General features: G+C 51.7%; 1 protein-coding gene across 1 annotated transcript in view; it reads right to left on the reverse strand.

Moving 5' to 3' along the window:
• Window positions 1–23,292, reverse strand: part of SIM2 (SIM bHLH transcription factor 2) — a 40,775-nt gene that overhangs the window by 12,503 nt on the left and 4,980 nt on the right. The window contains exons 2-7 of the mRNA XM_004594188.3: window positions 21,617–21,699; window positions 18,826–18,915; window positions 11,822–11,930; window positions 8,990–9,075; window positions 5,992–6,191; window positions 638–744 (exon numbers count right to left, since the gene is read on the reverse strand). Coding sequence (XP_004594245.2) covers window positions 638–744; window positions 5,992–6,191; window positions 8,990–9,075; window positions 11,822–11,930; window positions 18,826–18,915; window positions 21,617–21,699 — 675 coding nt within the window. The remainder of the gene's footprint in view (window positions 1–637; window positions 745–5,991; window positions 6,192–8,989; window positions 9,076–11,821; window positions 11,931–18,825; window positions 18,916–21,616; window positions 21,700–23,292) is intronic.

A 23,292-nucleotide genomic window follows, 5' to 3' on the forward strand; every position in this document is an offset into this window, starting at 1 on the left:
GGGCCCATGAGGGTGGGAGGGGGGAAGGGGATCTTCAAGCCACAATGAACTCTGCCAAGCCTGGCTGGGGTCCCCTGGGACCCTCTGTGTCCATGGCACTGCTTCCTGTGTTCCCGGCTTCGCCAGTCCCAGCCCACGTGGAACAGAAAGCTGTGTCCCACCCAGAACCTCAGCACTCTGACCTTTGCTGCATGTCCCACGGGAGCCTGGGCCTGCCTTCTCTCCTCCCAGCGGCACCTGAAGCCTGCTCAGACTCAGCCAGACCTCCTGGGGAAGACGGGGACTCCTGCCAAGCCGGATCCCCGGGGTTCTGAGACCAGTTAGTGGGGGACACAGGGGACTGCAAGCTCCAAAGCCCAGCCCAAAACCTAGGTGGTCTCAGGTCTCTGCCAGTGGCACTGGGGACAGCAGAGCAATTGTGACACCCCAGTCCATGCCCGATGGCCAGGCCAACAGTGTGGCTCCAGCACGCCTAACCCAGCGGTTGGCACCGCAGAGCTGTACGGCACAATGGGATGTTTTGCTGCATCTGAGGTAGTCCCTGCCTGCGTGAGGATTCTAGCAGGGAAGTGACCACAGCCCGGCACCACCTCCCCATCCAGAACTCGCTCCCCGGCCGGCAGGGGGCGCTACTCACAGAGGTGGTGTGCGTAGCGCAGGTGGAAGGCATCGCAGCCGTGCACGTGGTGGTACAGCGTCTTTTCGATGAGGTCCTGTGGCTCGTAGCCGGTCAGCTCGGTGACCCTGGGGGAGGACGGCGGCTCTGTGAGTCACATGGCTCTGCAGATTACTTTTCATTTAAACTAATATTGGTTTTGCCAACTAATCAAGTGCTAAAAGGCTCGTGGGGTGGAGGGATGTTGATTTTGGAAGTCGAGAATGATCTTTTTTTTTTTCTTTCTTAACAAGAAGAAAGTCTTTGAACTCCAGCCCGGGCCAGGATGTAGTGCTATTCGCGAGCAGGAATGTTCTTCTGAAACCGCTGGCTAAAAGTGTGTTTGGGATGGCTTCAAACTGCAGCCTCATTCAAGGTCAAGCTTAGCCGGGAGACGCTCAAGAGCGAGCTTGGAAATCGATGCTGGGAGAAAGTTTCCCCAGAGAGGGAGAATTATCTTTTTGTGGCGCACAGCCCTGGGCAAACTCTGTTTACAAACTATTCTGGTAAAACACAGGCATGAATCGGAACATACTGTTTTAACCATCACTGTGGGTGCAGTTCAGGGGCGGTGACTCTGCTTACACAGTAAGGCAATCATGGCCACCACCTTTTCCACACTTTTTCTGATGTCACACAGAAGCCCCATGCCCAGGGACTGCTCTCAAAGGCCAACGGGTTAAGCCTGCCAACCCGGCATCGCATATGAGCACAAGTGTGGGTCCCAGCTTCTCTGTTTGCAGTCCAGCTCCTGCTGATGTGTCTGGGCAGCAATGGAAGATGGCCCAAGTTCTTGAGTCCCCGCCCAGCATGCAGGAGATGGTGTACTGTTCCAGGCTCATGTCTTCGGTCATCTGGTAAGTGAATCATCAGACAGAAGATTTCTCTCTTTCTGTATCTCCCTCTTTTTCTGTAATTCTGCCTTTCAAATAAATAATTTTTAAAGATTTATTTATTTTCATTGGAAAGGCAGATTTACAAAGAGAAGCAAAGAGAGAAATCACTCCCCAAATAACTGCAATGGCCGGAGTTGAGCCAACCCGAAGCCAGGAGCCAGGAACTTCTTCCAGGTTTCCCACATGGGTGCAGGGTCCCAAGGACTTGGGCCATTCTCCACTGCCTTTCCCAGGTCACAAGTACAGAGGTGAATTGGAAGTGGAGCAGCCAGGACATGAACCAGCACCCATATGGGATGCCACCCTTAGAGGTGAAGATTAGCCAACTGAGCCATTGCACCAGCCCCAAATAAATAAATCTTTAAGAAGAAAAACAGACCTCAAGCCCACTGAACACTAACTTCCCCTGCTTCTGGAAAGTGCTATTCTACTTTCTTTGCCTAAGATTTTGGCTTTGGCCACCTCCTGAGCAGAGGGTAAGGTCTGTGGCCCTTGCGATCTGGCCTCTGGCCTGGGAGGGGCGCCATGTTATCGTCTGTCAGTGTCGTGTTCGCAACTGTACTTGTGCAATTCCCATGTTGAGCGATGCTTGGCTCACTTCCACATCTTGGCTATTGTGTGAGAGAGCGCTCCAATCCCTTCCACACCGGATGCTGTTAATTAGCACAGCTGGGCTCTGGACACTGGCGGCTGGGTGATTCCAGCTAAGGGGAATTAGGGCCTCACTGGAGCTCTTTAAGCCCGGGATCAAGGGAAACATAGACCAGGCCCCCCAGGGAGACTCCCAAATGCCCTGACTACAAGGTAAACCTCCAGCTCTCCCCTGACAGTGGGAACATTTTCCCAGGGCTTAAGTGACACAGTCCCTCTTTATTCTCCTCGAGCCCCAGGCATATTAATTTCCCCCCTTGGCTCTTTGAAGCAAAGTGGCCCTCCTGGGCATCCTGGACCACACCGTCAGCAGGCTTAGGGCCACTCGGTCCATGGGTGAAAGCTGCAGGTGCCATGAGTGTGGCCTCCAGGGCCATGGGCATCGTGGCTAGGGGCCCACACCCTGGGAAGAGGCGGAGTTGATCTTCCTGGTGACAGATACCCAACAGCGGATGAAAGAGAGACCTAAAGAGGGTTCATCCAGAGAGATGAGTTGGCTGAGTAATCAGCCTGCAGTGGGGCATGATTGCAACTGGGGGTTCTGCTGACCAGGATATGAAACAGTGGCTGTCAATCAAACAGGGAAACTTGACCCCACTTTCATTCTTTAGCCTGCTTCCCTCTGTCACATTCTGCTCCAGCTTTGCGTTGTAAGTCTCTGAGGGCTCCATGTTTCCCTAGAATGGTGTCCCCAGAGAGTTCTTGTCCGGGAAGAAGGGGTAGGAAACTCGAGGTGGGCATGGGGAGGGGAACTTGCCTGGCAGACTCAGTCAGGGCTCAAGGAGCAGCCAAGGGACCGGTCCAGGGCAGGGGTGGGGAAGAAATTGAGCCCTCTGCTGTCTTCCCAAGATAGAGGGACGCGGGCATGTGCGTGATGGGCAGGCAAGCCACATCCCAGGCCCTCCTGACATGAGCGGCAGAGTGACAGACCCACATGTGTGAACGAGTCAGGAACATGTGCGGATTCTATTTCTCTAAGTACCCGCTGGCTTTAAAAATTAAAGGGAAAGGGAAGGCTTTGGCGGGACGCCATCATTTCTTTTTCCGCAGACCTCTACTGTCTGAAGACGGGTCCCATGGACCTGCCAAGCCCCAGACACAGGCGGTTCACCCATCCTTAGCACAAGCGCCAGCTCCAGTTTCAAAGTGAAATACCGCAAAGCTCCTAGGAGCCCAATTTCAGGTTAGGTTTTAGCTGTATCTGTCACCGAGCTGGCTGTGGGGCCACCAGCCTCGCTCCTGCCAACCCCTCCCCGCAGCTCCTGGGGTCAGGCCCAAAAAGCCAACATGTCCTCAACATGTCCCCATCACACTTGACCACTGCTCTGCTCTGAGCCCCCAAGGGGGCTTTGTAGAACCAACCCAGGGCCCCTGATCCCTTGGTCCAATGGCCTTTTGAGAACATCGCAGCCACACAGACTGAAGACCACTGGGTGCCAGACAACACTCCAGCATGCTTCTGGCCACCTTCATGCCTCTGCTGTGTGACAAGTTCTGTAAACTCCCCTACAGCTTTTCTAGAAGCTTCCAAGTCCTAGTAGAGAGATGCAGACTTCTGGGGGAGACAGAGGCTTCCTTCAAGATCATCACCCTTCTTCCTTCCTGCCCTCATGTGGGGTACAGCGGGAAAGATGCATGTGAGGCGCCCTGTGGGCAGCAGCCCAGGGTGAGCTGGCCTCCTCTCTCAGCTGCAAAGACCCGCCTCATTTCAATGCCATTCGCACCCAACAACTCCAACAAACCTCCTCTGACCTCTGGGGAGGCCTTGACTTTGGGGTCCCCAAGGGGGTTTTGTAGAACCATCAGAAAAACACTAGGAGATGACAAAAGGGAGAGCCCAGCTGGCCCCTCCCCACTTTTCTTCAGCAATGGCCGTGGACAGCTCACTTCCTTCCAGGCGACTTCCAGAAGTGGCTCCTGTGTCAGGAGTGCATCCCCTGTGACCGCACACCCGGGCTCTGACGCAAGTTGCCTGGCTGGCCACCCCTGCCCACCAGTCCCGGGCAGCAGCCCCACCCACCCCCAGCCCGCCACCACCCAAACGGTTGCACTTGGACTGACTCGCTCTTGGCTTGGAGTTTCTAGGAGGGCAAGTGCCACTTTGCAAGGCCAGGCCTGTCTTTTGTCTGCCTTTGAGCAGCTCTGCGGTGCAGTGACCGTGACCTCAGGGGATTTGTGCCTTCACCTTCCTCTGCACGGTCTTGCTCAGTGATTGGGGGTGTAGGGCAGGTGTTGTGGCTCAGCACATTAACCTGCCAACATGGGACCCTAGTCTCCCACATCAGGGTGCTTGGGTTGAATACCTGGCTCCTCTTCCCATGCTAACTTCCTGCTGGTATGCAAGTGGGAAGGCAGCCATGATGGCTCGAGCAGCAGGTCCGTGCTGCCCCATAGGAGGCCTGCTCCAGGCCCTGGCTCCTGCCCTCAGCCTGACTCAGTCCTGGTTGTTGTAGGTTTTGGGGGTGCAGGGGAGTGAACCAGCTAATGAAAAATGTCTGCCTGGCTCTCTGCCTTTCAGATAAATGCATGCATTTGATTTTTGAAAAGAACCTATATGCTTTAAATGTTCCCTAGATGGTTTAAAATATCTAAGGCAACATAAAACCTCAGCAAATAATTGGGGAATTGTGAAACTTAGGGAACGTTGACAAGAAAAGATCTATTCAGTTCAGTCCCGATGTGTCTGATACGAGGTTGGTCAGTCGACACGGGTCAACTGTCCGTAGATCACAACATCACACAGCACCTCTTTAACATATGTGGCTATTATCTGGCCATTAAAAAAGATCACTTGTGAAGCCCCAGGCCTGCCCAGAGGGAAACCCCAGCCACGGTAGTGAAGGCCTCCCCAGCAGATCCTCTCCCAGGCCTAGCTAGCATGCTGCCACACATCTGTCCGAAGCCCATTCTCCCGGCCCAGATGCAGATGGAGCCCGACCCCAGCCCAGCAACAAGGGCCTCACACCAGCCGCAGTGGCAAGGTGTCCCGCCACCCCTACTCACACACTGCTCTCTCTGCATGAAAACTTTTTCTTGGTATCAAAGGCGTCCCAGCTTGATAGAAAAAGGAGACAGAATGCTGACAGCATGGGTGGGCATTTGGCCTACTGGTCAAAGATGCCCACATCTGTATCAGAGTGTCTGGGTTCGAGTCCTACCTCTGCAGCTCATTCCAGCGACCTGTCAGTATGTATGCCAGGAGGTGGCCACGACAGCTCAAGTCACTGGCCGCTGCTACTCCAATGGGAGACGTAGATGGAGATCCTGGCTCCCAGCGTCAGCTCTGGCCCAGCTAGGGCGATCAGCAGGTGGGAGCTGTGCACTAAAACCGCGTTTTAAAAATATCCATGTATTTATTTGAAAAGGAGAGAATGTGTGTATATGTGTGAAAGAGAGAGATCTTACTGCAATGATTCACTCCCCCCACCAAATGCCACAACAGCCAAGGCTGGGCCAGGCTGAAGCCAGGAGCCAGGAGCTTCATCTGCGTCTCCCACCTGGGTGGCCAGAACCCAGGTACATGGATCATCTTCTGCTGATTCCAAGATGCATTAGCAGCAAGCTGGATCAGAAGCAGAGCAGCTTGGGGCATGAACCACCACTCCACAATGGGATGCTGGCACTGTAAATGGAGGCTTAGCTCACTGTGGCACAGTGTTGGCCTCTGGCCTTTCTAATGCAACTTCCTCGTGTGACTAGTGCCTTGTTTTGGTTTGTCTTCCCACCACAGCTCTCAGGGGCCAAGTTCCACTGCCGGCCTCTTCCAGACCCTACCTCAGCCAAACCCACCTGGAATCCAGGAAGATGAGCTTCAAGTCGAGGCTGGCCCTGAACATGAACATGTTAGAGTGCAGCTTGATCTCGGTGATGGCACTGGGTGGCAGCGACTGGCCCACGGCCACCAGCCCTACAATCTGGTAGCAGGAGTCATACAGGGTCATGTCCAGCATGTACTGTCTGATCTTCAAGTAGCCACTGCAGTGGATGACCTGGGAGAGCAAAGGGCAAGGTCAATGCCAGCAGCCTGGGTCTTAGATTGGCACCTCCTCCTGCTGGCTCATTTTTTCTCTCCAAGGTGCTGGAATATTCCGCAGTCCTGCCTCTGCTGATACATGCCCCATTCACTAATCAGATGTAATGAAATACTACGGTTGTGCAATCCAATTGGCCATGCACAAGTAACTCTACAAATTAGGGCTAATGCATGATGGCTTCCTGCACAGTGGACTCTGCTGTGATGTGAGCAGAAACACAACGAAGGAATTGCACTGACTACAATGCCTCCCACCGTCCAGTGTGAGTGATTTTTTTTTTTTAAGATTTACTGTGAGGATCTGCTTGAAAAGTGAGCAGTCATCACCTATCTCCTGGTTCAATCCCCAAGTAGCTACAACAGCCGAGACTGAAGCTAAGACCCTAGAACTCCATCCTTGTCTCCCATATGGGTCGCAGGGGCCCCTGTACTTGCACCAACATCCTCTGCCTTCCCAGGATGCATCAGCAGGGAGCTGGACTGGAAGTGGAGTAGCTGGGACTTGAGACAACATTCTGATCTGGGGTGACATCCTCACAAGTAGTGGCTTAACTCACTGCACCAGAACATCAGCCCGGGATCGACTTGGACACCTGTGTCACTTGGCATGCTCTGCCGAGCCAGTGGATTCAGAGTTTGATTTTGAAATGTTTTCATTTTAAACATATTTATATTTTTTATATATTGACTCAACACTTCAAGACGGCAGCTTCTCTTTACAAGCCATAAGCCAGAATGGCTGTACAGATGCACTTCTGCTTGTTTTAACCAAAAGCCACATGGGAGGAAACACACATATTCCTGCATCACTCAGAAACACCTGCAAGGCCTTAAGCTTCGTGATTGGAAGTGACGACACAAGTGCGGTCAGGAACATCCCGGCAGCCGTGATGGCAAGAGGCTGGAATTTCAGCCTTAAATTCTCCAACACTCTTCTGCTGACATTCGTGCATGTGGTCATAGACTCTAGCCCTAAAATCCTTCTAGTCCATTCTCCCCTCTGATGGATGAAGTAACTGAGGATGAGGTGGCATGTTTAGCTTACAATTAGGCAACAATTAGGTTAACAAGTGGCAGGAACAAGTCAAGACTCGAGTGTCTTGGCAGATGCAGGGCCATCGTGGGGTTGGGGTGAGTGTGCTCCCCACTCTGGTCCAGAGAACCTGAGAGCTTGGGACAGTGAGAAAAAAATGCACTCCTCAGAGTCTGGGATAACAGAGCAGCGAAGTCAAGGTCAAAGGGAGGATGACAGTGCAATGGCTTAATTGGCTAATCCTCCCCGTTGAAGTGCAGGCTCCCCTATGGGCCCTGGTTCATGCCCCGACTGCTCCACTTCCCTTCCAGCTCCCTGCTTGTGGCCTGGGAAAGCAGTGCAGGATGGCCCAAAACCTTGGGACTCTACACCCATTTGGGAAACCTGGAAGAAGCTCCTGGGCTCCTTGCCTCACATCAGCTCAGCTCCAACTATTGTGGCCATTTGAGAAGTGAACCAGCAGATAGAAGATCTTCTCTGTCTTTCCTTCTCTTTATAAAACTGTCTTTCCAATAAAAATAAATACATCTTTAAAAAAAAGGTGGGGGAGGGAAATCAGACTGGGGGATGGAGAGATGTTGGAGGAAGGGAGGCCTAGAACTGTGGGGCTCAGAGAAGCCAGAGTGTCGGGAACAGGGGACAACAGAGCAGAAGCAGCACAGTGGCCCCTCTTCACACCCTCTGCCTCCCTTCTCAGGGACAAACACTCCTAGACAGTTCCTAGCAGCCCTCAGCTCCAGGGCTGCAGGCAGAAGTCCTCTCTCTGGAAGTAGGGGACAGCACTGGAGTGCCCTGGAGAAGGGACAGGGAATCCCAAGCAGGGAAGGGACAGCAAAGGCTGCAGAGAGGCAGCTGGGGAGCTGCCCTGTGCTGTGGGAGCAGCCGACTGACGCTGAAGCCCAGCCCTCCCCGTGGATTCTGGAAGGAGCCAGAAAGGCAGAGGCATGCAGCCTGGGCCCAGAGGTCATCCTACTGCCATCCTTTGCCTCCGCCGGCTCCGGGCCCAGACTACAGGGCAGGGCAATGGTGCAGTTGTTAAGACATCCCCTGCATCCCATCCAAGTTCTGGCTCTGCTTCCAGTGTCAGCTTCCTGCTAATGCACATGTTGAGAGCAGCCTGTAATGCCCAAAGACTTGGGTCTTTGCACATGGGAGACCAGGATGGAGCTCCTGGCTCCAGCCTGACCCAGCCCTGGCTGTTGCAAGTACTTGGGGAGTAATCTAGTAGATGGAAGATCTCTTTCTATTTGCCTTTCCAATACATGAAATTGCTTTCATAGCAAGAAGTGGAAGGACTTGGAAGGGCTGCTGTGGCTCCAGGTGGACCAGGTGAGAACCTGCAGGGGAGGCTCTGTACCTGGGGCAGCTCTGGGGTCACTGCCAAGCCCAGCACCATCATGAGCCTGGAACTGGGGGCCACTGGGGATCACAGCAGCATCTTGGGGCTCCAAATGCTGCCCCCGGGCCTAGGATTTGGCCACAGACATGCATTCTCAATAAGCCACAGAGCAGCTGGTCAGCTGATCCTTTTGGAATTGCCTTTTGAAGGTCCATGGTGACCTCAAGAACCTGATGAGCGGTGTGACTAGGAAGTTTGACCTAATGGGCAGGGCAGGTTGGGGCCCTGCCTTCTGATCTCCAGCAGAAAGCAGAATGAACAGCACACAGCAAGAGGCCCTGCCTCAGTCCTCCCTCCTCGCTCCACCGGCCACTCCACCTACCTTGTATCCGCTGCACGTCAGGCCCGCATTTCTTTTTGCCAAGACACACTTCATCCGGAGGAAGAACGACCTCTCTATCTCATACTCTGAAAGCAAGAGCGAGCTTAGATTGGCAACCACCAGTTGCACCCCTGCCTTCGGTTCCCTAGGTCATCCAGGAATTCCCAGGGCCAGCTCTGCAGCCAGGGACCGCCCAGGGTGCCTAGACCCTGGCCCCAGAAAACAGATCTACCTGCCTGGGACTGAGGTCGGGAGGGGACTAGGGGAAAGAGTGATCCTGGCCTGGCGTGGCTTTCCAGGGTCCCAAGGAGGTGGCTGGAAACAGCCCCACGGAGGTACACTTCCACCACCCAGGATAACCGCCTGGCCACCATGAAGGCTGGAAGCATCGGACTCATCCTAAGGCAGCACTTGCAAGCCCCACTGTAGATGTAAATGAGTCCCCTAAGAAACGTTTCAGGCCCCAACAAAGCAGGGCGCACACCTTGGGGCCAGCTCAGGGGCGCTCTGATCCAAATAAACAGCCATTCGGCGCAGGTTAATAAATCAACCTTTAAAGAATTGTTGCACCGGCACTGGCAGCTCGCTCTCCAAGGGCAGTGCCCTGTGGCAGGCAGGGAATTACCTGCAGAGCCGGCTTCCTGCCCTGACTGTGGCGGCCACCATGTTGTAGCCACAACTCTCCCAACAGCAGGCCACCTGCTGGAAGCATTTCCAGGTCAGCCCTGAATGTGGCCTAAAACCATCCTGAGTTCATGACCCATCCAGTTTTGGAGACTGCTGAGGTCTCATCCATTTGCCATAAAACGTGGGAAGTTTGTTCAGGTACCACAAGACAATAAACCTGTGAGTGTGTAAGTATGATAGAATTAGGGGATCCCTTGTCCAGCTATGGGAGCGCTGGGAGGGAACCCCAACATTGCCACCCTGACTTCTCCCCTCTTGTGCTGCACATGAGCTCCAGCTGACAGCTCAAAGGACCTGAGGCTGGGAGGTCATGTGATCTTCCCAGCTACCTTGGCTTAGGTTAGGACTTGGGAAAAGGAAAGCAAAACCAGGGCAGACAGGAGAATGTAGACTGCCCTAAGGTGCAGCATGGTGCAGGTTGAAGAATAAGAGAGACATAACGCACTGAGTCCCCAGCCATGGCTACCCTGCAACCTGCACCTCATCTCAGCGAACCATTACACTTCAAGACTTATCCTGATAGCCAGACCTGGCGACACAGAACTGCACCTGTTTACAGGTGTGACAATGACAGTCTCTCCTCCTGGCCTTAGAATGACTCTCCCAGGAGGCAGCCCAAACTAGCCTAGTGTCAGTCACTCCTAATGTCTTCTTTGGTGGCTGGTGTTGTGCATAGTAAGTTACGCCTCCACCCCGAATGCCAGCATCCCACATGGGCACTGGTGTCATGTCCTGGCTGTTCCGCTTCTAATCCAGCTACTGCAGGTGTGCAGGGGAAAGCAGCCGAGGATGGCCCAAGTGCTTGAGTCCCTGCACTGCTGTGGGAGGCACAGAGGCAGCTCTGGGTTCCTGGCTTCAGCTTGATCAAGCTCTGGCTGTCTCAGCAATCTGGGGAGTGAACCAGAAGATAGGAAATTTTCTCTGTGTGTCTCTCCTCTCTCTGTGACTCAGCCTTTCCAATCAATCAATAAATGAAATTTTAAAAGAAAAGAAAGGCCCTCTTTGCACTGTGTTATACTGGAGATTGTTAGCCAAGCTGGGCACTGCAGCCAAAGTATGCATTCAGGTGCCTGCTGCCCGCAGGAGAGGCTACGGGGCATGAGGCAGCCACGGCCTCTGGAGGACACTCCCCAGGCAACTGTAATTTACAGTGTCATCTGAAATAACTAAGGCTTCTTCACTGATTTGTGCCAGGATGGAAACCCCACAGACAGTATAATGTTATATGTGCAAAATACAACACACACAGCAGTTCCAGACCCGGCTGCTCCACTTCCCATCCAGCTCCCTGCTAATGCGCCTGGGAAAGCAGCAGAGGACGCCTCAGCCCTTGGGTCCCTGCCACCCACATGGCAGGCCCTGGAGGGAGTTGGGCACGGCTGGCTTCGGCCCAGCCCAGCCCAGGTTGACACAGATACTTGGGGAGTGATCCGGTAGTTGGACTGCCTGCCTTTTTCTCTCTTCCTCTTTCTCTGTGACTTTAAAATGAATAAATAACCTTTAAAACAACCACTCACACCAAAAAAAAACAAAACCTGCTGATGTTGCAAACTAATTTTCCAGCTACTTGCACATGTCATGACATGGATAGAAATTTGGTCTTTCTTACTAAAGAAGATGATTCAGAAGCAGGTCTCAGAAACTCCTCAAATCCTGACGCAGCCACAGGCCTAAACACTAGGTTTAAATGGCCACAATAGTCTCCATGTGAGAGGAAGTGCCCGTGATGCTTGTGGCTGGCAGGACCACAGGGACTGGTCATTCAGGATGGTTTATGGTCCACAGCCATGAGCAGGGGAAGCACTGAATTTCAGCTTGGATATTCTGGATGGAATTTGACCCGAGTAATTGCACACCTGTCAGGGATCCTATCCCCGGAATATGATACCCCAATTTTTTAAATCAAGAGCCCATTAGGGGAACAGCTTTGGGTCACGTCTGCCTCCCACCTAGTGTGAAATGGGGGCAGGGGGTGGAGAAGGATGGTAAGAGGCTTCAAAGCCAAGCCTAGTGTTTGCAGGACTGTCCTGAGCTGGGCAGTCCTCCTCAGACCTCAGCCCCTTGGCAGGCATGGGAAGCCCTCGGGTCAAGTTCAAGAACAAGTGCTTGTAGTCTTTCTGGTTGCTCTGGGCCAGGAGGAAATACCTTGGAGCAGGTGATGGTGGAGAGGCTGGTGGGCCGTGAGGACAGCCGTCATCTCGTCGTGGTCGGAGGGGTGGATGTACTCATAGATACTGTTGCCTGTGAGCTCCACCTGCCGTGGTAGGGGAGAAGAAAGGACAGAAATGTCACTTGCAGCTCCAGGACTGGCTGCAGGTGGGCAAGGTGTGTCCTAGCTCTGCTCCCCACAGAGCTCGGCTTGTATACCACACCTTTGACAATGCCCCGCACCACACCACGGAGCTCTGGACACTGCTGCACCTTGCAGAAAGAACAGAGCAGGAACAGGTGACTGGAAGATGCCACGGTTGACCTTCCACCCAAGGTCCTGGCAGGCCCTCCCCAACATGACAGGAGGCCACAGGTCTCAAGCACACCTCTCAGCCACCTTGGCACAGAATGTTCTAGAAGTCATCACTACCACCAAAGCATATGTTGTTAGAGCTACCATCATTAATGGGACCCCAGGAGCAGTGATGATCCCTGTCTCTCAGTGATGGTCCCCCAAGTCCAGTGTGTCACAGGGTGATCTCAGACAGCATGAGCAGGCTGTGCGAAGTGTCCCACCCCTGGCCACTGTTGGTCCTTGCTAAGTGTGTGTCGCAGCAGAGGTTTCATTGGAGAGTGGTGGCCACAGGCAAGGGACACACAAGGTCATCCAGGACAGGGGCAGCCCTCACAGTGCCACCTGGCACAGCCCAGCAGTCCCAGGCACGGTCCCAACCCAGCTCTCCCAGAGCAGAACCACAGAGTCCTAGAGGGAGCGGCCCCTGCTACTCCAACCCCTGATTCTTCCGGTAGGTGAATACGCATGCGTGGCCCTCCTTTCTCTGAATAAAATGACACTGCTGGCCCACCAAATGACTGTCACCGCTCCATTTTCTGCATTATTCATAGAATGTGTCTTTCCAATAGCATGCAACCAGAACAGACAGAATCCAGTGACTAAAATTCTACCACCTACTACCTACTGAACCCCCAGGGCTTAGCTGGACTCCAGCATCTGACAGGAGTCGTCACCTTAGTACATTAAAAATAACGGATAAAAACGTCTTCTCAAGAGCCGGCACCAGGACTGAACAAGCTAACCCTCCACCCTGTGGTGCTGGGATCCTATATAGGCTCTGTTCATGTCCCAGCTGCTCCACTTCCCATCCAGCTCCCTGCTTGTGGCCTGGGAAAGCAGTCGAGGACGGCCCAAAGCCTTGGGACCCTGCACCAGCACGGGAGACCTGGAAGAAGCTCCTGGCTCCAGGCTTTGGATCAGCTTAGCTCTGGCTGTTGCGGCCACTTGGGGAAGTGAAGCTGCGGATGGAAGATCTTTCTGTTTCTCTCTGTAAATCTGCCTTTCCAGTAAAAATTTAAAAATCTTTTTTAAAGCAATTAGTCTTCTTTGAAGCCTATTACTTCTTAGTGGCTTAGATTGCCAGCCTCACTGAAGGCAGTCTTTTGGGCTCCTCGTTTCTCCTGAAGGAAGCATCAGGAAAATGGGTGTGATGAAGGGCAACAGGTATGAGCTGGCTTCAGAAGCCACCGATTTTAACAGGAAAGAAAACAAGAAAGGAAGGAAGGGAGGGAGGGAAGAAGGAAGAGAGAGAGAGAGAGAAAGGAAGGAAGGAAGAGCACAAAATGGAAAATTGGAAAAAAAAAAAAAACAGAAAAAAAGAAAATGAGCCAATCATTCTCTCTTCTCCACAGATTCATAGAATAATCATTCCAATTTGCTAGAAATTGCTTTTCAGTGAAAAAAAAAAAAAAAGCAGGCAAGTGATGTCCTTTGAGAGTTCTCATCTCACCAGGGCATATCCAAAAAGTCATACAAAAATAGAATTAAAAGACAAATTGATTGTGATACAAAAATATCTACACTCTCATGCAAGCGGGGATCTTTTGAAAACTTTCTGGAAATGTGTTTGATTAAAACACTGGCGTGGATTTCAAGGTTTCTGAGTGAGAATAAACATCTGTTCTAATTCCATTTCTTTCACGCACTTTTAGGCGTGCCCGCACATACGCCAGCTAGACTGGCACGCATGCGTACCTATCAGAGCTGAATCATCTACATTTCAGTCCCCACGGAGCGGTGGTGTTTTCAAAGTGGCCATTCTGTCGCAGGCAACCAGGACACGAGACGAATGAAAAGACCAGACTTTGAGCGTGCTGGGGAGGGCAGCTTTCAAAAGGGGGGAGAGCCCCCAAAGCTGCGTAAAAGGAGGTGGGATGATCAGCCAGTGCTCAACAGGACTGACCGGGTGCACTCTGTGTGTACATTTCTATCCATGTATGGGATTGCCTCACCGAAAAACTTTTTTTTTTATTTTAAATTATGGTTGTCACTGTAAAACTCTCCAGGCCTTATTCAAACAGACCTTCGATGTGATATTTTAGTATTTGCGAAACCCCGCTAACTACAAAATGAATGACTTTGCTCCTAAGAGCTTTTTTATGTTTTGCTGAATGGCTTTTCCTCCTGCCAAGAAAATTCCAGATGATAAATACAGCACTAAATGGATATATTCTGTGTGGAAGGACAGAGTCACTGAGCACTCAGAAACTGCATGCTCTTCTGTTTGGGGTGTTTTTCTGAGTACGATAAATTAAGCGTTTTAGAAGAAGGTGGGTTTGAGTTTCAGGGTTCAAGTTACGTCAACACAGAAAGCGCTGTCCTTCCTATTGATTTCAAAAGTGCAAAGGATAAGTCGGCAGTGGCTCCCAGAAGTGCTGTCTCCTTGTCTATGCTTGTTCTATTTTTTTCTGCAGAATCTCAAATGTCACTTTTTTCTTTACGCATCTCAGAAACAGCAATTGCATCTCTATCTGTATCTATTTTTAAAATGTATATCGGCTACTTAAATGCTGTGCCATGGTTGCAACTTTGGTAAGGAAATTGGAACTTTGAGGATATGTAAAAATATATAAGGCACTTTAAAAAAAAAGTCTATGGCAGATGTAATTAGAAGATACTTTCATTTTTGGTGTAAGTATTTTTGGAAGTCTAGATATTCAAGGGATTAACAAAATGCTTATGGAAAATGCTTATCATGAAAAAAACACGCACAGGTTTCAAAATATTCTGCACCGTAACAAACATTTTGATTGATTTTTCCATGAACTTTTTGAAGTTCCCCATACAGCAGATCTTCAGGACTTTGTACTTCCCTTCCTCAGATGTCAAATAACTGTGCTGATCAGAAGACATGGAGTGAAATCAGTAAGCAAACGGGCCTGGGTACAGCGTCTTTCTCCAGCTCTTCCCTCTCCAACAGCTTGGGCCGTTTTGGAGGGGCAGCACGTGTGTGTACTCATATGGGTATGCATACGTCAAATAGAAATTGGGGACCACACACCTTTATTTCCTAACACTTGGGCTCCGACTTAAGGAATCAATTTGAATTTTGTGGTTTGTGAATTTTTAAGTATAAAAATTAGATAGCAATGATCATTTGTTTCCTACTTTAAAAGCAAAAATAAACTAATAAACTCATATGAAGTAGGTATGAAGTAGGTGTCTTATTCTAACACTTGAGCAAAATAAAAAGGAAAGGTGCCTACATTGTGGAGTAGCTGGGCTGGTAAAGCTGCCATTTTTGATGCCAGCATCCCATATGGGTGCTGCTTTCTGTCCCAGCTACTCTACTTCCAATCCAGCTCCATGTTAATGTACATGGAAAAGCAGCAGAGGATGGCCCAAGCACTTGAACCCCTGATGAAGCTGCTGGCTTCTGGGTTCTGTCTGACCCACCCATGGCCGTTGTGGGCATTTGGGGGTGAGCCAGTGGATAATCCCTCTTTTTAAAAGATTTATTTTATTTGTTTCAAAGGCAGAATTCCAAGGAGAAAGGGAGAGACAAAAAGAGAAAGATCTTCCATCTCTTGGGTCATTCCTCAACACAATGATCAGGGCAGGGACAGGCCGAAGCCAGGAGCCAGGAACTTCTTCCAGGTCTCCCACATGCAGGGGCCCGTGTGCCATCTTGAGCTGCTTTCCCCAGCGCACCAGCAGGAAGCAGAAGCCTAGCAGTCTGTACCTGAACCAGCAACCTGGACGGATCATCTCTGTCCCCCCTTCTCTCTCTCTGTCTTTCAAATAAATACCATAAATACATATTTAAAGTTAATAAAAAGCTTCCCACTAGTTGGGCTTATAACACATAAAGAAACACTTTTACACCTTCAGACACTTCAGCAAGATAGTTCAGACCCCAAACAAAATGAAACAGAAACTACCACGCTATGACTTTGCTGGCAGACCTCAAGGCTTAGGTTCCCTGCGATCCTCTAACAAGCAGCTTCACCCTGACTCACCAAGAGAAACTGGCCCCTCCTGAGATGATGTCATGGAGAGTGATGGAAAGTTCTTACAACAGAGAACACCTCGCATGCGTAGGCCAGTGCCGCCACCACCGACATCAGAAAACCTGTTCCAAAGATGGCTCTTTTTCATGAACACTTTTCTCTCCAGTGATTTTTTTAATAAATAAATGCTCCATTTTCATCACATTTCCATGTTTGCTCTATTAGCTTAAGACTCTGTACTTCTATCAAAAGTAGTCACAGTGCTCGCTTCGGCAGCACATATGCCAAAAAAATATATAAACAACCCAAGGACCAGTGGCTCACCTACTCAACATGCTGCATTCACTCTTCAAGACAAGCGAACCATACGAAAGTCTGTTGCTGCTTCTTTAACCAGCTCACCGCCAAACGCTCCCAGACATTCTAAGGGACTCCAACATGAGAAAGTGTTTTTGTAGTTACGGGCTGATGCCAACGAGCATCCAGGGGAAGCAAGCACTGTTCCATGCAATCAGCTGCCTTATCCTTCTCTCAGGGAACTCTCTACTTCCTTGGGCACAGTGGCATGGGTGACACCAGGCTTTATTTCTGCATGATGAGCACAAGCGAACAGAATACTCTAACTTGCCATGATGCCTGCGTTTCTGCTGGACAGTTGTCATGGGGGGAGGCATTTTCTGTCACCTAGCCAACACTTATTGTGTTCCTAATCAAGCCATCCTACTGTTCCCCTCAAAACTGGCAGGGTGGGGGGACGGGCAGAATGACAGAGACAAGCATAGTATGCTCATTGAGCAGCCTGGCCAAACCAGCAAGGCTGCCTCGGCATGTGTCAGTGGGCTTTAAGGACCTGCTGGGCTATCCCAGTGACCAGGCAGCCCTCAGAGGTGTCCACCAGAGTCTCTGTGCACCTTTGCTGTATCAAGCTACAGTGCTGCCCAGTTTGTGTGTGGTCATGTGGGCACTTGGGTACATTTCTCACCATTATCCCCAATTTGGCAAGCATTATCTTTTTGTTGCAGTGATGCTTCTGGAAGGTTCAGTGTCTACCCTACTAGACAACAAAAACCATACAGCAGAGTGGGGTTTTTTTGCTTGGTCTGCTAGGGAGCTCAGATCTACATTAAATACTCAGCATGACTGACTTTACATACTTTAGCCATGTTCTGACCAGGGATCTTAAAGGTATGCACAACATTGCATTGTGTTACTGACATCATCATAAGGCTATCCAAGGGTTTATAAACCAAAAACAAAAAGGCAACAAACAACCCCGGTCATTCATTCATGTGTCAGCTCAAGAATAAAAACCAGCTTGGGTAGAACTGAAGAAGGCTAGACACCTTCCAAATAGGGCAAGATGGAAATTAAAAAAGAAAATCGTGGACACAGTGAATTTCATATTCTCAACAGCATTTCCCATCCTACAACTCTACCCCCATGACCATGAGTCATGCAGGTGTGAAGGCCAAACCCCATGGACTATATCTGTGCGATCCGGTTTGCTAACAGCAGCAGGAGGAGGAGGCGAGAAGAGAAATATCCAAACAGCTTTCCTACCGGATTCATTTCATAGGGGTTTACAAATCCACATGGACAAGGCACTTAAAATTGTAAACAAATGATAAGATTTTTTTTTAAAAAATGGCACTGGCAAGAGGAAAACAAAGAATATATCCAATGCAGATTTCCAAATTTGGTAATTTTGGTTTTCAGTGCAAATCTTCCAGCCGCCATATTCACTGGCAAGTTTTCTCGCTTTTAGCCATACCAGAAAGCAGGCACAAGGCAGACTAGGCAGATGCCAGCCTGCAGCTGCTCCTGGCATCTTTCACTAACTCCCCGGTGTCTTCAGTTGTGGGGGAAACATCACAGAACATAAAGAAACAGTCAGGTGACTTTTAGAATGCGAACCATCCACTAGGCTCCCCGCTGTGCGGATGGGCCACTGGGGGGCCCTGGCGGCAGCCAATTCCTCTTCTAAAACTCTTGGCTTGATGGGTAAAAATTAGGTTCACTTTCCACTCAGGGAACGGACCAACTCCAGTTTCCTCAATCCGGGATATTCGGTCATCTTTAGATATTTTAAAGGAACCAGAACCTTGCTGGGCAAAAACAGTAGGAAACCGGGGTTTATGGCTTTCGATCACAAGCATATAAAATGCTTTACTGAAACGACCGCTGAACTGGAACAACTCCAGCAAAACGACCCTGAATTCCACAGGAACACTCGTAAATCTCCCACTCCCCCTGGGCTCTCCCCAAGGCACTCTGTATAAAATCCACGGCTACATCAACTTACCTTTCATTGCACAGCTAGGCAAGAAAGCACCCGGCAGAGCAGCCAGTGTGCACAGATGGCCAAGTCTCCCTTGGAAGAGCTCTTTCCAGGGGGCACCTAACATTAAGCAAGTAGCCCAGGTGTGTCGGACACGAATGCCACAAAAATATACTGATCCTGAACCCCAAAAGGAAAAAGCAAGGCACACATTGAGAATAACACCCCCCACCACACACACACACACACACACACACACACACACCCTCAGGGAGACACCCTAAGCAGATCTGGCAATTCTGGATTATCTTCCATTGTTAGAACAGACTCACCTTCCAGCTAGGGAAGGCTGTGGAGACACACCACCACTTCCTTGACTGTTCCAGGTCCAACCCCGAGAGCAGGTGGCACCTACCTGGGACAAGCCTAAGTGCACAGAAGCCGTTTCGGAGATGTACATGATTTTGCCATCGGATGCGACGACGAAAACAAATCCATCCAAAGTCTGCCAACAGACAAAGCACAAGGTAAGAGCCCAGTGCTCCCACTGCAGTTAAACCTGGTGGTGAATCTGCCGAGGAGTGAATCCCACAATAAAGAACACACACGTTCCTTCAACCCCAAAGGGCACCCTAAGAAAGACACTCGAGGTTTAATTCCCAGGCCAGGCTCTCTAAGGCTTTCAGAGCATAGGGTGTGCGCGTGCACACACACACACACACACACTTCACGCAAAGCATTTGAGAATTCCTCTCATGCTTCCTTGAAATGTAGTAGCTTTATTGTTTGAGGTTATTTCAGCACTTAGCACAAATCCGGAGTTCTATGGCACTTAGGGAGAGATCGGCCACTCTACGGACCATTTTATGGCATAACTGGCAATCATTTGGACCACTAGGATGAAGGCTTTATTTGCCACAGTTTTCTAGTTACCCCCTAGTTACTTTTTCATAATAAAGTCTGAACCCTATCACTCCCCAGGAACTATAACAGGAAACTTGGTTTTTTTTTTTAACCAGGCTTGTGTCTACAGAATTAATTATTCTGAATGTCTAATAGATCAAATAACCTTTGCCAAATTCAAGGAAGCCACTTCTGAATACGGAACGCTATCCCAATTTAGCTGTGAGTGTTGCTTGTGTCAGCTTAAAAACACGGAGCGAAATTATAAGGGGTCAGGAGGACAAATAAAAAGGTAGTGGTTACAGGACGGCAAGGACAAAACCGATCAAATAATGTTGGAAAAGGTAACCCTTATTTATCCATTCGTTTTTATTTTTTTTTTAAACTCCAGAACCACAGGAAAGTCGGTGAAAGACCAGTACAGCCCACAATGCTGCCCCCATAAAAATATTCCAAATTAATTTCTGGCCACAAATTCTATTTTTACAGCATATAATTGAATCCAGATCACCTTTGGTTTTTCAAACAGTCCCTTGCCTGACGTTGGAGGGGGGCATTAAAAAAAGTAGTGGAAGTGAAACTTGAAAGATACCTGACTTTTGGCCGCTGCCAACACTTTTATTACAAAAATTCTCTGCCAAGAAAACGATCCCTTGCTACCTTTCTCTACCCGCCGATAAGTCTTACTTTCGGGTTGCTTCCTGCGCCAATAGGAGCTACTTCTCTGTACCAAACTTGTGCTTTTCAGAAACAAACTATTCAGCCATTTCTAAGGTTGAAAACCTTCTGGCACATTCGGCCTACTCTTTTTATTCCAGAATCGTTACTGATTCAGAGTTCACGGAATACATGTTTTACACTATCTAGGGCAAGGAGTGAAGGATTTTCAAAAATCATAGTTAGATTCTTAAGGTTGCCCGCAGCAACCCCCAAAATACTATTCTTAACGGAGAAGGCCAGGGTGTCTTCCTAGCTCCAGCTGACTATCCTCGCGCGTGCCCGCTACCGCTCCCAAATTAATGAGTCTAAGGTGCAGTGGGGGACTGAGGGCGCTGCTGGTCAGGATTTCAGCAGCACTTTGGGGTCCCCGAGCTTAGTAGCTTCACTCGCAAAGAGTAAAGAAACACGCAAAATGCTGGCGCGCTCTTCCCCGCAAGGCTGCCACACCGCGCAAGCACGTTCTAAACGAAATCCCACAGGGGCGCTGGGGCACACGAGAGATTTGCAAAGATCTACTTTTCTGAGGTGTCCCTCGCCGGGCTGACCGCGTCCCTCAGCCAGGTTATTTTTTTTCTCCCTGGCTTTTAGAGCAAACACAACGAGAAGGACGAAATGCAAACTAGCTCTGGGCAGGCATTTTTTGGTGGCAGAGACGAACGAGGGAAGGAGGAGGGGGGATGAATGGGGGCCTTCAAGAGGCTCTAGGACGCACTTTAGGACCGACTCTGTGAATCTGGCCAGCGACAGCCGCCGGTCAACCTGGAAGTGGCCCGGTGTGTGTGCACACGCGCGCTCGCAGCCGTCCCCAGCCCCAAGTGCACGCCCAGTGCCCAAGCTGCGCTTTCAGCTGGCAGCCCCTGGGCAGGGGGCGCAGCGCCCGAGCTCCAGCCCTGCCAGAACCAAACGAGCCCAGAGGCCGAGTTCGGGCGTCAGCCGCTAGGGTTAACCAGTCTGCACACCCAAGTTCCTTAAGCTCCTTGTACCTCAACTTCCTCCCCGGGGGGGGGGGGGGTGTGTGGGGGTGGGGGAACAGAGTTACAGCTCCACCTAGAACCCACCCGAGGTGAGCGATGCAGAGACGCCACGACTGAGATTTGAAAGCAATCTGGCCTGTGGCAACCAACTGTTAAAGATCCTATTACGGATGTAGTCTTTTGATCCTGGAACCAAGGCGAGCAGACACAGCTGCCCAACGCTTAGAGCGGATGCCGTGGCTTGGAGCCTTCCCATTCCTACTCCAGCGCTGGTGGACGCAGCTAGGGCAAAGTGAGGCCGGGGGTGGGGGGAACTGGCCACGTCCAAGGACGTCATTAGCCCTACGTCTAGGGTGGGCTAAGTCCCCAGATCCTAGCGGGAGACGCAGGGTTGGTATAGTGCTAGAGCACGGCAGTACCTCCGGCGTAGAGCGTGATGACCAGTCCCATCTCTCTAGGCGCTACGACCCCCTCCCTCCCCTTGACCCCAGGCGACCTCTGCAGCCTCGGATTTGCCTGGAGTCCCTTGGAGGGTGGGACACTGGAGGCGGGGAGAGAGTGACAACACTGACAGGGAGGCCCCAGTGCTTCGCGCCCGCGAGGCTCTACCTGCAACAAGTGCGATCCCAGCTCCTTGGCGACGCTGTCCAGGGGTCCGGCGCGGCTGGGCTGGCCCCACGCGTCTCCTAGACCTGCACAAGGAATAAAGCAAACCAGTGAACAGCAGCGTCCAGGACCCCCGCACCCTTCCCACCCTTCATCCCCACCGCTACCCTAGCTTCGAAGATCTCCCCAGACTGCCGCTGGCGTTCTCGCCTCGCCCCCAGCCCTCAGCTACAAGGAAAAAAAAATGCCAGAGGAGGAAACCCTGCCTTATCCAGGGTGCCAGGGTGCGCACGCGGAACCCGCCGGGTCCACAGCTCCAGAGGTTCGCCCACGTGTTCCCCGGCTCTGAAATTGCACTTTTATTGGAAATGCCACAGAGTAATCCAATCTGCTTTGAAATCGGCCATCCTCTCAGCCAAAAGGGGATACTGATTAGACCCCTAACAATTTCCCCAAGGACCCCTCCTTTCACTCCCTCCCTTCCTCCCCCGCGGCCACACAGCGTCAGCTGCACTGGCGGCGGTTTTTCCGGCTCCAAACACTTTTCCCGAGCGATCTCCGGGAGCGCCCGCCGCTTTCCAACCCGACAGCTCACGAGGGACTCCCCAGAGGGCCCTGCTGCCAGCAAATCCCCAATCCGTCCTCCAGAGCAAAGCGCACACTTCAGGGGGACTGGTGGTGTCTGCTCTCATACAATCGGTGGTCCTTTAGTTCCTCGCTCCCTGGCTGACCCCTCCTCATCACCTGCCCTGGGGCCACCCTCGCTCCCTCTCCGTGCGCCCTCAGCCCAGCGGCCCTGCCACTAGGGGTTGGGCAAGTCACGCAGTGGTGGCTATGCTCGCTGCTAGCTCTGAGCCGAAACAGAGCTGCAAAAGGCTGCCGGCCGCCCCCGAGCCCAGCCTCGCGGGCCGGGAGCGGTCGGCAGGCCCCGGCTCCCAGCTGTGGGCCCGCAGGCTCCGACTGCGGAGCGAGCGCGGAGCCGGGCCAGCCGGGGCGAACCGGGAATCTCCCGGGACCGACCCCGGGAGAGTCTCCCTGGTTGGAGACCTCCCAGTTAGGAGGTGAAAAACGCACCCCGCGCGACGGGAGGGGAAGACCCTTACTACCCTTCCCAGAAACTGCAGGACCACGGAGGGCGCAGGGACCTCCAGTCTTCCTCCCTCTCTTGTCCTGGTCGCCCCACGGGAAGTGGCTAGTTTCCACAGCAGCTCATGGTTCCAGGCTGCTCGGCCTCCCCCACGGCTGGAGGGGGTCTCAGAAATCCCAGCACAACTCAACCATCCCACTCGATCCACCGCGCCCAGCGCCCTCAAGCCCAGGTCCTGCCTCAGCTACACCCCGGCGGGCAGCCTGGTGGCGGTGACTCCGTTTGACCAGGGAGAGAAAATTAAATTGCTAGAGCTTCGGTGAAGAAACAATTTATTAAGGATTCAAGCATTCTACTCCCCTCCCCCCTTAACGTGTACAAATGCACCCTCTGCCCCTCTGCCTTCCCAGGTGAAGGCGGGTGGGCGGCTCCGGGGTCGGGCCAGGCTCGGGACCACGCAAACTTGCTCTTGCCCCCGCGGTGCCCTGGCGCCCAGTTCTGGCAGAACGATTTGGGAGAACTGAGTGGGAAGGCTCCCGTGAAGCCACCCCTGGTTTCACCGGCCAAAGCGCATCGCGCGTCGGGCGCGCGG

This window comes from Ochotona princeps, chromosome 3 (genome assembly GCF_030435755.1).
Source record: "Ochotona princeps isolate mOchPri1 chromosome 3, mOchPri1.hap1, whole genome shotgun sequence".
Classification (NCBI taxonomy): domain Eukaryota; kingdom Metazoa; phylum Chordata; class Mammalia; order Lagomorpha; family Ochotonidae; genus Ochotona; species Ochotona princeps.